Source organism: Asparagus officinalis, chromosome 2, assembly GCF_001876935.1.
Source record: "Asparagus officinalis chromosome 2, Aspof.V1, whole genome shotgun sequence".
In the NCBI taxonomy this organism is placed as follows: domain Eukaryota; kingdom Viridiplantae; phylum Streptophyta; class Magnoliopsida; order Asparagales; family Asparagaceae; genus Asparagus; species Asparagus officinalis.
In genome coordinates, this window is record NC_033795.1 from 7,921,400 (window position 1) to 7,935,992 (window position 14,593).

Here is a 14,593-nt window from a genome sequence, read left to right on the forward strand (position 1 = left end):
TGTGCTCAACTCTTATACAAAAGTGTGTAGGAGGCTCATAGGCTTATAGTTTTTTATCACATGCAAACAAACACGGAAATCGAAGAGCGAATACATGAATGCAACTGGCCTTGTGAAACAAAACTATGGCATTCGACAGAAGTATGACCATTAGACACAAAAAGTAACTTTGCATAAACACCATATCCTATCAAATGGAAAACATATGATGACCATGCTAAACTAAATTCCTGAGCTTCAAAGCATATTCAACACAAGCAGAAGATAGAAAAACAAATATGTCAAAGCAACATGCAATCTATGTAAAGTTTAGAATTCAATTGGCAACACAGAACAATATCAATCCATAAGAATCCACTAAGAGAAGCATTCAACTGGATCAGTCATTTTCTCATCAACAAATCTTTTCAAGTCTAACCTGCAACATGAACCCTACTTCTGATGGTTCTTGGATCCCTTCTTCTTTGAGGGTGCAACCACCTGCGGTTTCGGGTGGCGCTCCGCCTCACTCGGGTCCAACCAATTCAGAGGGTGGCGATTAAAGAACGGCCAATTGGGAATGGTGATCAATGCAGTCAAGAGAACTCCGCCGGCATAAATAAAAAGCATCATTTGGAATGACCCAATAGTATACCCAACAATGAAGGAGACAACAGAGAATATGACGAGCATTATCTCCATCATCTTCTCTGAGAGCTTCTGGCCTTGCCAATCCATCTATAAATCCAAAAGAAAAGTAAACACTGGTTCAAGATTCCAACTTTTGCACTAAACAACCAATAATAAGGGTAAAATTTTCAGCTTTATACTCTTACTACAAAGAAATGACAATTTTAAACCGGAATTATGCCAAAAACAGTGAATAAATTCCCCTAAAAAAGAACCTTTATTGGCATCACATCCAAGACACTGAAACTCTTGCAAAAAGATAGTAATTCTAACAGGATCCGGTCCAAGATTCAATTTTAGCACAGAACCTCAAAAATCCCAAACCTAGATCGAAAAATAACCGATTAATCCAAAATTCTACAAGATTTCAATCAAATAGAAAAAAAAATCAACCCAACAATAAGACATGATTCTCGATCTACCCGGAACAAAACCCTCATCAGACACAAATCAGCAAATTAAACTGAGATTAAAGCCCTAAACCCTTAGAATCGCCAAAACTAATCGAAGAAATTGGTAAAAATATAGAAATCAAATGACTCTCTAACTCTAACCCTAAACCCAATTGATTCTTACCGGGGCCGAGGAGATCGCGAGTACGGAGAGTGCGGAGGCGGCTTCACGAACAAAATGCTCGAAACTAAACGAGAGCGGACAGTAATTAAGCCATTGAAAGACCGTAAAGTCCCTCCTAAAAAGAGATTTTGCAGATATTGAATGTAATATTACCAAAACAGTAAAGTCCCTCACAAAAAGAGATTTTGCAGATATTGAATGTAATATTACCAGAACAGACCCTTAAAATAACGATATTTATACTTAAATTCTTCTGGTTGGGCTGCAGGTGATGGAAGAAAGCGACAGGCCCTGGCCCAGTCCATGAAGGGTCGATTGAAGCCCGTATAGGGATAGACGGTCTATCCATGTTCTACAGCCTTCTTCCATTCATAATTTATAGGGTTTTTCTCCTCTAGAAAACCCCCTTTAAAATAGGATAATTATATGAAAATTATCATTTAATTTTAATTTTATAATTAAATGTATGCTTTGAAGTAAAAATTTTAGAGTTTAATCTTTTCAGAGCTTATCATGTCAGTTCTTCTCTTCTCAAATTTTTTTTGTCACGTGTACATTTATTTAGCTGTCCATCTTTACTGAATTATTACCTTACCCTTCCATATCAATCTTAACCGTCCATCTTTATTAAAATGTCTAATTTTTTGATAATTAATTGCCTAAATTTTCAGTTACAAAAAAAAATCAAAGGATTTTGGATTTTAAAAAAAAAATAAAGGGAAAGGATATCTCAGGTAAGTTATCACTACTTTGTTATTTGGTGAACATATTTCAATACACTAAATTTCAAATAGATTTGAGTAACTATAAAATATCATATCCCAAATTGGTTATAATTTATAATATCGGTTAACTAATATATACGAGTTTTACGGGTCTATTTACAGAAATCTGTTTGCATGTTTATGCCTTGATATAATGTTAGTTCTTTGTTGAGTTAAGTAATTGTAATATATTTTTACGCTTGAGAAAAATTATTGGTTTTTACAAAGAGTAAAAATTGGTGTTGGTAAGCTTTATCTCAAATATGATTTGTACCAATGTATTCCCTAACTATTTCCGTATTAGATCATAATAACAAATTTTCTGCGCAAACAATGCACAAAGTAAAGATTATGAAATTTAGCCTACAAAATCTAACATTGAATATATTATATTTTTTCAAACCAATAATGGACAAGGATAATAACATGAAATGAGAAAAAATGAATTCAACACCAAACATAAAAATAAAAAAGGACACACAATACCGAAAATGATATGTTTATGAATCTTAGAGACTAAATTATGTAGTCGTATACACGAACAAAGCCCAAAAGTATAATTTGTGAGAATTATGGTGCCTGATTATGGCACGAGTAAATAATACAAGTGAATAATGAATAATAAGAAAAAAATTATATTTTTTGATAATAATTTGCATCAAGTCTTATGCAATTATTAATTTTTAGAATTAGAATAAATTTTAAAGTACAACCTAAAGTTAAGCCAAATATGAAATGGAATTAAAACGTTGAGATTTTATAACAATAATTATTTCTTTGATATTCTTGGATATATTGTGTTTATACATGCTCACAAATATGGGTTTTTGTTGCAATTAATCAATCACCTCTCGCTTAAAGTTTCGCTGAAAAAATTAAAAATATACTTAAAGAAATTCAAGTCCAAAATACGTGCCTCCTCGTATCCTAAAAAGACTTAAAAAAAGAAAAATAGCCACGTGCCTTGAATGTAAGTATTTTAAGGGTAATTTTGATTTTTTACTGAAAATTTGAGTGAGAGGTGGTTGATTGCAATAAAAACCCACTTTAAATATGGTTTTCGTATAAATTAAAATTGAAAGGTGTTTATGTATAATTACCTTATTTTAAAGATGATTTCTAAGGGGGAAAAAATCTCAATGTTTAAGCGCTCGTTTCTATTTGCCCTTTAAGCTGTTAGATTAGATTTGTCCTTTTCATATCTCCTAAGCTTTTTTTAGTGCTACATACTCCCGCGAACTATTGAATTTATCATCTGCCTAACCTTAAACTATATTTGGTCCGACATTACCTCCTAAGATATCACTTCCTTTCACCAAGTTTATTTAAGACACTATCAAAGTAACAAATTAAAGGTAGTAACTAAGCATTAAGTCACTTAACTCTTTGTTACTTGTAAGCTAGCAATATTTTAGGGTTTTTTTTTTCATATTAGTCACTTAACTCTTTCACATTGAGAATTACTTTCTCAAATCATTGAAAGTGCTATTTTTATTTATTAAGTTAGTTTGAAATTAATCCCTCAAATAGGAGGTAGAATTAGCAAATGGAGGGATAAATTTGAAACAACTTATAGGAGTTGACATGCCACATAGTAATCTCCATGATTTGATAGACTAATTTTAAAATAATTTAAAAATTGAGGGATCTAAATGACAATTTCAATGATTTTGATTGAAAGACTAATTTCAAGATGAAAAATCAATGTGAGGTTAGTTATCGCTAATATTTAACTTATTGGATGTGTAGAGGTTGGCCTTTTATTTCGCTTATGTTTAGATAGCCTCTAGCTTAGATCCAACCTCCCCTCGTTGTTTATGTTCTACATACTCAAAAGTCAAAACTTAGTTTTTGAGAAAATTTTAGATTTGTTTACTCAATAACAACAAGTTAATAATTGGTTGGAAGGTTCCACTAAGGTCTTGGTGTAGATTAGACCAAACTACTCTCATGAATTTTCAGTGTTTTGCGGTAAACCCTATGAACTTTCAAAATTATACTAAGGTTTAGTTTGGTAGGGGGAGAGGTGATGTAGAGAAAGGAACAAAAGTAAAAATTCTTACTTGTATGGGAGTTTTAGAAAGGAATGGAATTATGAGGTGGAGTGAAGTGAGAGAAATACAAAAATGAACTAGAGAGCGCAGAGGTAGAAAATCCCTTCGATTTGGACGGACAAAGTGAATAGAGAAAAAATTCTTTCTTGCCCTCCTTATACTTCATTGTTGTTCATCTCCCCAAAGGCTCGACTTCTAAACTTATACATGATTTATTCCCAATTCACTAAACTTTCTTTAGTCATGTTAAATGGAATGTAGGTGATGGTAAAACATGTAGATTTTGGCAAGATAGATGAACAAGTGTGAACTCTCTTAGCAGTCTATTCCTAAGAGCTCATCATTTAGCCTTCTCTCACTTCTGCTCCACCTACTCTCAAGGTATTATGATGCGCAACTCTTGGAATTGACATTCAATTCTCAGAAGAGGGATCACTCTAGAGGATAGAACTGAAAGCTTAGCTCTTCTCTCCCATCTGGAACCTTTCATACTAGCAGGAAGCTCCAACCAGGATAGCCTTTGGTGGCCTCACCACTCAGTCCAATCCTTCTACTCTATCACCAACTCCGGAGGAACCTCATCCTACCTCTTCAATTTTATTTGAAAATCTCCAATCCCTCCGAAGGTTAAAATATTTTTTTGGATCCTCAACGAACAAAAGTTACAAACCAAATATAATATTGTAACTAAAGGTTAGACAAGTGACCCATGTTGCCCTCTATGCAATTAGGGCATAGAGTCTCAGGACCATCTGTTCATCAGATGTTCATTTTCTTCCTCAACATGGTCTACTCTTGTACCTCATATATCCTTCGAGTGTTGGCCCCAGGACATAAGTTCCTTGATCTCTATCAAAAGAAACCCCATGTTCAACCATGACCTTAAAGTTCTATGGAAAATAATGCTGCCATGCATGCTTCTGTTGGTGGATATGGAACAGCCGCAACAATCTTATTTTTAATGATATTCAAGCTAATCCTCAGCAAACAGCCTCTAATGTTGCTAGATACACCTTATTCTGGATAGGAACAATAACAAATAAACTATCAAGCAAACTACTCAAGGCGGCCACTAACCTGAGACTGAAGGAGCTAGCTAAAACAAATGCGGACGATGCAGTTGGTGACAACTTCTCGGCAGATAACTGACTCAGAAGCTCTTCACTCCAGTAATCAGTTATAAACTCAGTTTTATATGGTTATGTTTCTGTTGTTCTCTTCGCTTTGTGTTGGTTTATTTTGTTACTGACAGTTGAGCAGAGACTATATTAGTATTTGGGTTCGGAAGCTTGGTTGCTGCCTTTTGCAATGGGGGTTGGGATAGTCATGATAATCCTCTCTTCTCCATTTGCAGGGTCTGCCACTAAGCTCTCCTAGTATTGTACATTCTCATTATCGTAGTAATATTACATATGAACAGGGTAACTCACCCTGTTTTTCTCTTTCAAAAAAATTGTGATTATTACTTCTTTCTGCCCTGTAAGCTGAGTCTTCCATTGCCCAAGAAAAAATAGCTATTTCTTGCATTTTCAAGAAACTTTACAGTTGTAGAAAGATTCATATAGATCTCTTTTGCTTTATGAAATCGACAACTTCCTCCTCTAAAGTACAACAGAGTACAACAAGCTTCTCATCAAATTCTCAGATTTCCTCTCGTAAAACTCTCTACTCCTCTCAGTTGTTAAGGAAGAAACAAATTAGAGTTGTTCAAGGGCCTACAACATTGCAAGTGCACGCTTGCTCGACGATCACTGAATTCTGGAGGGTAGGCCGCCAATAACCTGTTTCACCGAGAGATAATCTCATAGAGGCTAAATCTACTCTTACGGACATTGCTTCCGCACACCTCTATCACACTAAGAGAAGTTCCCTTCCATCTTCAAAGCTTGTTTTTTTTAGTTTTATAGTAGTATTTTTAGCTAATATACCAACAATAAGAAGATGGAACTAAGTACTAAAGTCAGCTATAATTAATACGTTCTGCCGCATATCAAACCCGAACCCCTCCTTAACGAGAGCACTCATCACCCATGACTTCATCGAAGAAGCACTCAACATCATCTCTCCTACTCCTTTAACCTGTATATTTCAAATACAAACCAATCAGCCAAGAAGAAATTTACGGATACAATTCATGTGCTTTGAGATGTGGCTACTTGTTCCCTTTGATTTTGATGGTTGAGGGGCGTTAATGCTGTCTTTCCTGGTCATGTTATACTTGAGGGTGTTACTTTAGGGGGTTAAAGTGAAAAATTTTAAGGGGTTTTAGTGGAATAAAAAGAAGTCCATGGGGGCTATGTGCAAAAGCGCTTAAAGATCAAAGTGGTCTTGTGGAATTAAAATAGTGAGGGGGCCTTATCTGCAAAACCCCCAAAGTTAGATGTTTCCAAAATCAACCCTCAATTTTATTATCTTGTACATACTTTTACCCCTGTGAGGGTGTATTTTCTTTATCAGTATTTATATTTTGTTAAAATCACGTGTTTGTTCTGAGTTAGACATTTGTCAAGAACATTTTGAGGTGACTCCCATAACCCGGTGTTGTATTTTTTTTAAGAACAATAAGCAGGGTGAGATACCCTACTCCTGGATATGAATATATATAGAAAAAGAGAAACATGTTTCTATTACAGACTGACAATCTAACAAAATTAGGAAGTGTAAAGAGATCAGAGGAAGATAATGAGAATGAGGAGCGGACCTTGTCGTCACCCACTCACCAATAGCTTCCACGATATCTAAAAACTCCCAGATCCACCCAAAAAATCACTAAGCTAGCTAAAAATCCCGGTGCTGTATATGTTCAACCATTAGCTATAGATAAATATATAAATAATCGAAAAATCCCTGTAAAGGGTTGAGAACTCACATGATCAAGGGTCAGTGACAGCACAAATCTATCAGAGTTGAGCGAAAGGTCAGAGCTCTCTATATGAAAGCATTCAAAGGACTCAACGGCACTATAAAGAGCCGATACAACTCCATCCCTCTTATTGCAATCCACCCTCAAACAGAATCTCCCTTGACCAACTTCATGAGCCATCACATTCAGTATATATTTTCCCCCCACATTGCTTCTTCTTGTAGTGATACTGTTCAGTTTGCTTAACCCCCATATTATCAATTGGGACTCTGAGGAATATTTGGTCATCTTTAGATGTTGGTGATGACTCAAGAATTGATATATCGTCCGATAGCTTCTTAGCTTCGTCTTTGAGGCTCTGCACATAAACTATTGCGTCGCCGATGATCGAGGCTTTATCCATCTGCATAATACAATTACAAATGTGAGTATACATGTAGGCATTATCCATTCTCACGCAGACCATTATTTGAAAATGCATGTCATGTACTATAAGGATATTAGCTATTTATCACAAATTTTCTGTTTTATTAGCATATATATATATACTCCCTTATCCTCATGATATTAGGATTTTCCCTTAAAATTTAGCTCACATGGTAATGTTCGTGGAAAATATCTAACTCTGACCATCACATGATTCCCAAAGAAGTTTAAATACCGAGGGATTGAAAAACGTGTATGATAGGAATTTGGGGTGTTCACGCTAATAGATTTTTTTTTGGGGGGTGATGAGAAAGAATATAGCCTTGGTTATGTTAGGAACTAATGATCTCAAAGCATAGAGCTTATCCTTCATTCTACTCCTCCTCCTTTCAGCCACCAAAGTCTTTGAACGATCTCTCTTACACTTCATCCTTTTCCTTGAGGAATTGCCTTCATCATAATTTTGCTTGCAACCCTCCTCCTCTAAGCTCAAGTCAAAGCTTGGGGATTCCCCTATTGTGTCTATTGGCAAGCCAATGCCAAAATCAAACGCATCATCAACAACACTAGCATTAGAAAACATGAAACCATCAAAATCTTGATCGATGCTCCCAATAGTTGAATCGAATTCATCATTGGAGTCGAAGTAAGTTCGAGTTGAGAAGAAAAGTTGTTGGTGGTCCATCTTTTAGCTAGCTAGTAGCTATTCAATCAAGTTATGATTTCATTGCATGGGCACCAGTTAGTTTATATAGGAACATGAGTACAGAATCTGAAAGGAATCAACATTTTGGGACATGGCTTTTTCTCTAGTGTGGAGGGAATCGAGAGGTTGATGAGTTGTTAGTACTAGTGTTAAACAACATTTTTAAGGGTTAATCAGGGTGAATATAAAGATTTAAAAAATTAATAACGTGATGACTATTTCCGTAATAGTTGGAACATGTGCTAGCCCGTTCTTGCACGTGAATGTGGGGGTATGGGCACGTGTAAACCACAACCCTCTAGAGCTACGTTTGATGAGTTTTTACTTTTATGTATTTATATTTGCATCTGTATCTTATCCAAATGTTATTTAGAAGGCACGCGATTCAAGTATAATGTAATTCTTCATCATTATTGGTTTTCTAATTTACGAGTATTTATGGAGGCTGATCCACAATGAAAAGCAACTCATAGAATTCATTTTAGTTTGTATCCTTATTTTTTATCACTGATTTCTTTTTTCTTAAATATGTGTGGTAATAGAGTTCAAAGCACATATATAGCTCTTTTTTTGTTTTCTCAATCTAAGGTTATAATTTTCTGCAAGCCAAACAACTTTGAAATATAACTCGATCTTACCTAAATCAGAAACGAACAAGACAGACCAGAGTTAGCGCTTGGATATATAATATACATAGAAAATTACATAATGAGTAATTTATGCTTTGGAATATGATGATAGCAGCAAAACTCAGACAACGACCTCTGATTAAAAAAAATAAGAAATAAAAAATAAAACATATAAAAATTAGATAATGGGCATCACTTCTAATGTTCATGATTTATAATTCTTTAGTAGTCAACTTATGTGTCGCGTTTTCATATAACCCCCAGGCCAGATATCACCTTCCCGTGTTGCTAACCCAAAAACTTTTTTTATAGCAAAATATATAGTGTTTGGCAATTCTTTAAAACTGAGCTAGAATCAGTTCTGGTCTAGCCTTGATACTTTTTTGTATTTATCTAAAACAGGGTTAGATTTCGCCCATTTCTTTTTAAGTTAAAATTTAGGTTTAAAACAAGTTCTTTTACAAATCACCCCCATATGGATCAAACACAACCCAATTTAGCCGAAAATTAGGCCAGAATTAATCATGGCCCCGTTTTAAGCATATTTCCAAACAAGTATTTTACAAATCAAGCGTAGCTTTAATATTTAACTTACAAAATTATTTCTTTTTCTAGACCATTCTTTTCATTTTGTTTGATAACCCGGCTCGGAATCGAACATAAGACCATGAGAGTCATATTAGAACCTCCTAACTGTTTTGATCAGCCGCAGCAAATGACGATTCTATGCATTATTTTAGATGGAGTTAGTCCTAGGTATCTGGAGATTATACTCTCTAATTAAAATTTTGGAATAAACATTAATTCATTAGTTAGTTAAGAGATTATTTTCAAAATCCTAGATTCCGAACGTTTATAAAAGCATTGTATTCAAAGAGTAGTTATTCAAAGTATTTTTGGTTTTTTTTAATAAAGAATTGAGGTTTGTAGGGCTTGATTCCTTGAACGTGACAATAATCACTTAAAAACTATATGGAGGCAGTGAGGAGAGTAATTAATTAAAAGTATGCTTTATATGGCGATATAATAAGAACTCAAAGTTTATCATATCTTCAATAAATTTGATATTGGATGACATTTTCTCATTTATCTTTTCATCATTTTCTTATATTGTTCTACCATATAAAAATGCACCGTGACGTTCACTTTCACTCTCGCGTCCACCCAAAGAACAATCAATCAAGGGACCAAAATTGACAACATATATAAAAAAAATCACTAATTTATGCTTGAAATGTGGTGATTGGATAAAAAAAACTTTATATTTATTAATTATTGTGAACCAGTCAGCTTATCTACCGTTTTGCTTATAATTCAGATAATTCCTGCCTCAGATCCACCCTCCCCATGTTTGCTTAGTTGCTACGTGTCAAAAACATAGGTTTTTTTAGCAACTTGAAGGTTTATTTACTCAATAACAATGTGTTAGGAGAGCTCCTCTAAAGCGTTGGTGTAGCTAAGGCAGAATATTACTCATTAAATGATTGTTAATTAAGAATTTGGCCTGTAACTGCACTTTTAATTACTGTATGATGGCAAAAATGTAAAATACATGTACTAATAGTATTTAATATTTTTCTTTATGACATATAAGTGCAGATTAATTAGTCATCAACACATGAACACACAAGTGAAAGTAATAAATTCCACGTATAAAAGATAAGGTGCTTGACATGTAGTCATCACCAATGGCTATATATCAAGAACCTAAACTCATAAATCCCAATCTTTGGATCAAAGTTTAAATATAATATCTTTTTGCATATGAATAAGGATATATATCATCTAAAAATTTCAGATTATTTTTTGAAAACCCCCTCAACTATAGAGTTGTCTCAAAAAAACCCCTCAATTATTTTCACTCTAGCAAATCCCTAGGCCTCCTCAACTTTTTTCACTTATCCACCCCACCCCCCCACCCCCCCACCCCAACCCCTGCCAAAAAAAAACCCAAATTAAATCTAACAAAACACTTGACGATCACATAGTTTAAAATGAGCATACCACCCCTAAGAAATTAAGAATTTATAATCTTATTCTCTCTTAATTTTTTTTTTTTGTTAAAGTACCTCCCTTTAGTATTTTCCCCTCTTCTTCTTCCTCTAGAGTCAGTGCTACGTCCAGATCTAAACCAAAATTATTTTTTTCTTCTTTTGAAAATTTAAATTTCTTTTGTTTTGTATCTATTCATGCTTCTAATGTTTGAAAAAAAAATAAAAAAATTGGGGTTTGTTTTCATGATGGTGTTTCCCTCATCAAAACACATTGAATTCAAGACTAATAGTTGTGGGTTCTTCTGTAAAATAAAAATTTGTAGGTTCTTTTAATTTTGTTTTTTTTCCATATCAGTTAATTTCTTTTCAAACAAAGCTCTTTTAGTCATTACAGTTTTTAATTTAATAATGCTAGTGGCTTATTTGAGAAAACTATGAAAATAAAGTGCGAGACACCTCATAGCAGAAGGGGTTCAAGTCATATTTTAAAAGTTAAGGGAAATAGTTAAAATAGTTGCGAAGGGTTTTATGAGATAACCCCCTAGTTGAGGGTTTTTTTTAAAATTGGTGAGGGTTGTGGCTAGCACGCGTCCTTACCCCACATCCACGTGCAGCAACGGACTAGTAAGCGTTCCAACTATCAGGGACACCGTAACTACTTATCTTATTGTTTTAATCTCAAGCTTAACCCTGATTAACTTTTAAAAAGGTTATTTAACACTAACAATACTAAACACTCATCAACCTCTTGATTCCGTTCACACTAGGAGAAGCATACATCCCAATCATCGATTCCTTCCACATTTTGTACCCGTTCCCTATATAAGCTTAACGTGTGTCCACGCAACGAGAACTCATAACCCGATTGTGTAGCTATTATCTATACTTAAGAAAATGGACCACCCACAACTTTTCTTCTCAACTCAAACTTACTTGCACTCAAATGATGGGTTTGATCCAATAATTTGGAATACTAATCAAGGTTTTGGTGGCTTCGAGCTCCCTGAAACTAGTGTTCTTGACAATGTGCTTGATTTTGGCATTGATTTGCCAACAGATGCAATGGGAGAATCTCCTGCTAGCTACAACTTGAGCCTAGAGGAGGAGGAGGAGGATCGCAAGCAAAATTATGATGAAGGCAGTTCTTCAAGGAAAAGGATGAAGTGTAAGAGGGACCGCTCAAAGACTCTGGTGGCCGAGAGGAGTAGGAGGAGTAGGATGAAGGAGAAGCTCTATGCTTTGAGATCATTAGTCCCTAACATAACCAAGGTTATCATCTTTCTCATTTTCATTTTATTTTGTTAATTACAATATGCATCTCTTCTTTAACTACTAAAGAGATATACCTATTTATCGTTCATGTTCGGTATTATTTGCACATATCCACCCGGTTGTGGTTTTCTTGTTATTTTTTAAATTTGCTCTCCAAATCACGTATGTGATGGTCAGAGTTAGACATTTTCCGAGAACATTAATTACCACTAGATTTCAATATGAGTTTAAAAACTAATGGAAAAAATAACATCTTCCAGGAATCTAAGAAATATATATGTTGTAAATAAAATAGAACACAAATGGCAATTAGCTACATTATCATATATATAGTAGATATGGTGCATTTGTAAATAACCTTTTGACCGATATTTTTCTTCTCCTCAACATTCATACATCCTCAAACTTGTAATTGTATTTTCTAGATGGACAAAGCCTCAATCATTGGCGACGCGATAGTTTATGTGCAGAGCCTCAAAGATCAAGCTAAGAAGTTAGCAGATGAGATATCATTTCTTGGATCATCACCAACATCAAGAGAGGACCAAATGTTCTTCAGAGTTCCAATTGATAATTTGAGGGCTAAGCAAACTGAAGAGTGTTACGACAAAAAGAAGAAGCAATTTGGGGGGGAAATGCTGAATGTGATGGCTCATGAAGTTGGTGAAGGAACATTCTATTTAAGGATGGATTGCAATAAGAGAGATGGAGCTGTATCAGCTCTGTACAGTGCCATTGAGTCCTTTGAATGCTTCCATGTACAGAACTCTGACCTCTCGTTCCACTGTGATAGATTCATGCTAACACTAACCTTGGATGTAAGTTCTCATTATTTTCTCATAGATATAGAGAAGTAGTTGCTTATGGTTCATGATCTATTTTATTAGCACGCGCTATTTGATTTTAATTATGAGTGCATTTTATTGTTAGTCTTTTTTTTAACTCAAATGGGAATTATCTGAGAACGGTCTTGATAAATGTCTAGTTTCTCATGTGATTCTCACAAACATTTAAAAACTAATGGAAATGTGTTGATAAAATATAACATGTGAATGATAAATACATAGCTATACTAGCTCCCATGATATGAGTGATGAATCGCAGATAATCCTTGATTTTTTACTCTTCTCAAATTGGCTCTATGGAATTAATGAAATTGGTTGGTTTGTTTTTTGAAATATACAGGTAAAAGGAACAGAAAAGATGATGATGAGTGCTTCTTCACTGAAGTTATGGGTGATTAGTGCTCTTGTTAAGGAGGGATTTGGGTTTGAGATGCATCAGAGTATCTAATTTTTGCGAACTCTCCTCTCATCATTCCATATCAATGCCAATACGGCAAAGGAGAAGACGAAGAAAGAGATCCGGGAAAATTTTGTTAATTGTATTTGATGAGTGTTGACATTAGATGTACATCGACTCAGGATATCATATATAACATATGCATAACATTATAAAATGTTTGTGCTTGAGTGTAGATGTTAGATGTACATCGTCTCAGGATATCATATATAAACATATGCATAACATTATAAAATGTTTGTGCTTGAGTGTAGATATTAGATGTACATCGTCTCAGGATATCATATATAAACATATGCATAACATTATAAAATGTTTGTCCTTCTTTGTGTGGGTAAATAGGAGCTAACATTGTATGCGTAACATTATAAAATGTTTGTCCTCCTTTGTGTGGGTAAATAGGAGCTAAGATTTTGTGTCAAGATTTGAACTTGACTTTGAAATTAAAGATAAAATAAAAAAAAGTAAATAATTACATAATAAGTTTTAATATCAGTGAATAATAAAAATAGTCGTAACTGTGAGTTGTAAACGACCTTGGACAGATTTTTAAAATTGAACCAAACAACCACAACTATAACACTACGCAACAACACCGTTGCAATATTGGGAATGTTCATATATTTAACCTTTTGCCAAACATGGCAGTTACACTTGGAATATTCTTAGGAATCAGGACAAACTCTCGCCAACAAATTAAGTGCATTTACATAACAAGTATTAAAGAAATAAAAATTTATAGATTAATCCATCTTAGCTACATCATACCTTTTATTTAACACTAGAACTACTCGTGATTCCCGTAAACAAATCTAAGTATTGCTCAAAAACTAAGTTTTAGCAGTAGCAACACGGGGAGGTTGTATCTGAGATAGGGGCTATCTAAATGTAAGCACCACTAATGATAGATAAGCTGACTACACTTAAAGTATCATTTTTTTTTTATTTTTTTGATAGTGTCATCATAATTTCGAATATAAATTACTGATTATTTTATACAATGTCGTCTTTGGTCCCTCAGTTTGTCAGTCCTCTAATATAGATTTTTATACGGATGCAAAACATAAGAAAGCGCAAAGGAAAAAAAAAAGGAAAAATTGCTTCAAGGCCCCAAAATCCAAAAAGTCATATGACCCAGCCCCTCATACTTTTGGTTATGTGCTGCAGCCCCAAAAATGAAAATTCTATGTGATTCAGTCCTTATTACAATTTCCAAGAAAATAAATCCCCAAACTACCCCTCTTCTTCTTTTCTAGATCTTCTTCTTCTCCAGATCTTCTCCTTCTTCCTCCTCTTGCTCCGCTCTTCTTCGTCTCGTCCAACTCCACTCCCTCTCTC

The 14,593-nt window shown here is 34.4% G+C and overlaps 3 protein-coding genes across 4 annotated transcripts; 1 reads left to right on the forward strand and 2 right to left on the reverse strand.

Moving 5' to 3' along the window:
* On the reverse strand, positions 205-1,382 carry LOC109830120 (probable signal peptidase complex subunit 1). Of its 2 annotated transcripts, none has more exons than XM_020397279.1 (2): positions 1,246-1,382; positions 205-717 (listed from the first exon to the last, which is right to left on the reverse strand). In XM_020397279.1, the coding sequence occupies exon 2, from the start codon at positions 715-717 to the stop codon at positions 433-435; it is 285 nt and encodes a 94-aa protein (XP_020252868.1). In that variant the 5' UTR covers positions 1,246-1,382; the 3' UTR covers positions 205-432. The 2 variants fall into 2 exon arrangements, with proteins under 2 accessions (XP_020252868.1, XP_020252867.1); XM_020397278.1 differs by lacking the exon at positions 1,246-1,382 and adding an exon at positions 885-1,010.
* LOC109830774 (transcription factor FER-LIKE IRON DEFICIENCY-INDUCED TRANSCRIPTION FACTOR-like) lies at positions 7,096-8,037 on the reverse strand. The gene is made up of 2 exons (XM_020398142.1): positions 7,675-8,037; positions 7,096-7,329 (listed from the first exon to the last, which is right to left on the reverse strand). The coding sequence occupies exons 1-2, from the start codon at positions 8,035-8,037 to the stop codon at positions 7,096-7,098; spliced, it is 597 nt and encodes a 198-aa protein (XP_020253731.1).
* LOC109829383 (transcription factor FER-LIKE IRON DEFICIENCY-INDUCED TRANSCRIPTION FACTOR-like) lies at positions 11,561-13,547 on the forward strand. The gene is made up of 3 exons (XM_020396509.1): positions 11,561-11,950; positions 12,379-12,771; positions 13,139-13,547. Exons 1-3 carry the CDS (start codon positions 11,576-11,578, stop codon positions 13,244-13,246), a joined length of 876 nt encoding a protein of 291 aa, XP_020252098.1. The 5' UTR covers positions 11,561-11,575; the 3' UTR covers positions 13,247-13,547.

What these genes read in the sequence shown, in the direction of transcription:
- LOC109829383 (XM_020396509.1), top strand. Translation starts at nt 11,576, where the DNA reads ATGGACCACCCACAACTTTTCTTCTCAACTCAAACTTACTTGCACTCA. An exon ending in TAGTCCCTAACATAACCAAG is followed by an intron (nt 11,951 to 12,378) that starts GTTATCATCTTT and finishes TGTATTTTCTAG; the next exon opens with ATGGACAAAGCCTCAATCAT. An exon ending in TGCTAACACTAACCTTGGAT is followed by an intron (nt 12,772 to 13,138) that starts GTAAGTTCTCAT and finishes TGAAATATACAG; the next exon opens with GTAAAAGGAACAGAAAAGAT.
- LOC109830774 (XM_020398142.1), bottom strand. Translation starts at nt 8,037, where the DNA reads ATGGACCACCAACAACTTTTCTTCTCAACTCGAACTTACTTCGACTCC. An exon ending in TAGTTCCTAACATAACCAAG is followed by an intron (nt 7,330 to 7,674) that starts GCTATATTCTTT and finishes TGTATTATGCAG; the next exon opens with ATGGATAAAGCCTCGATCAT.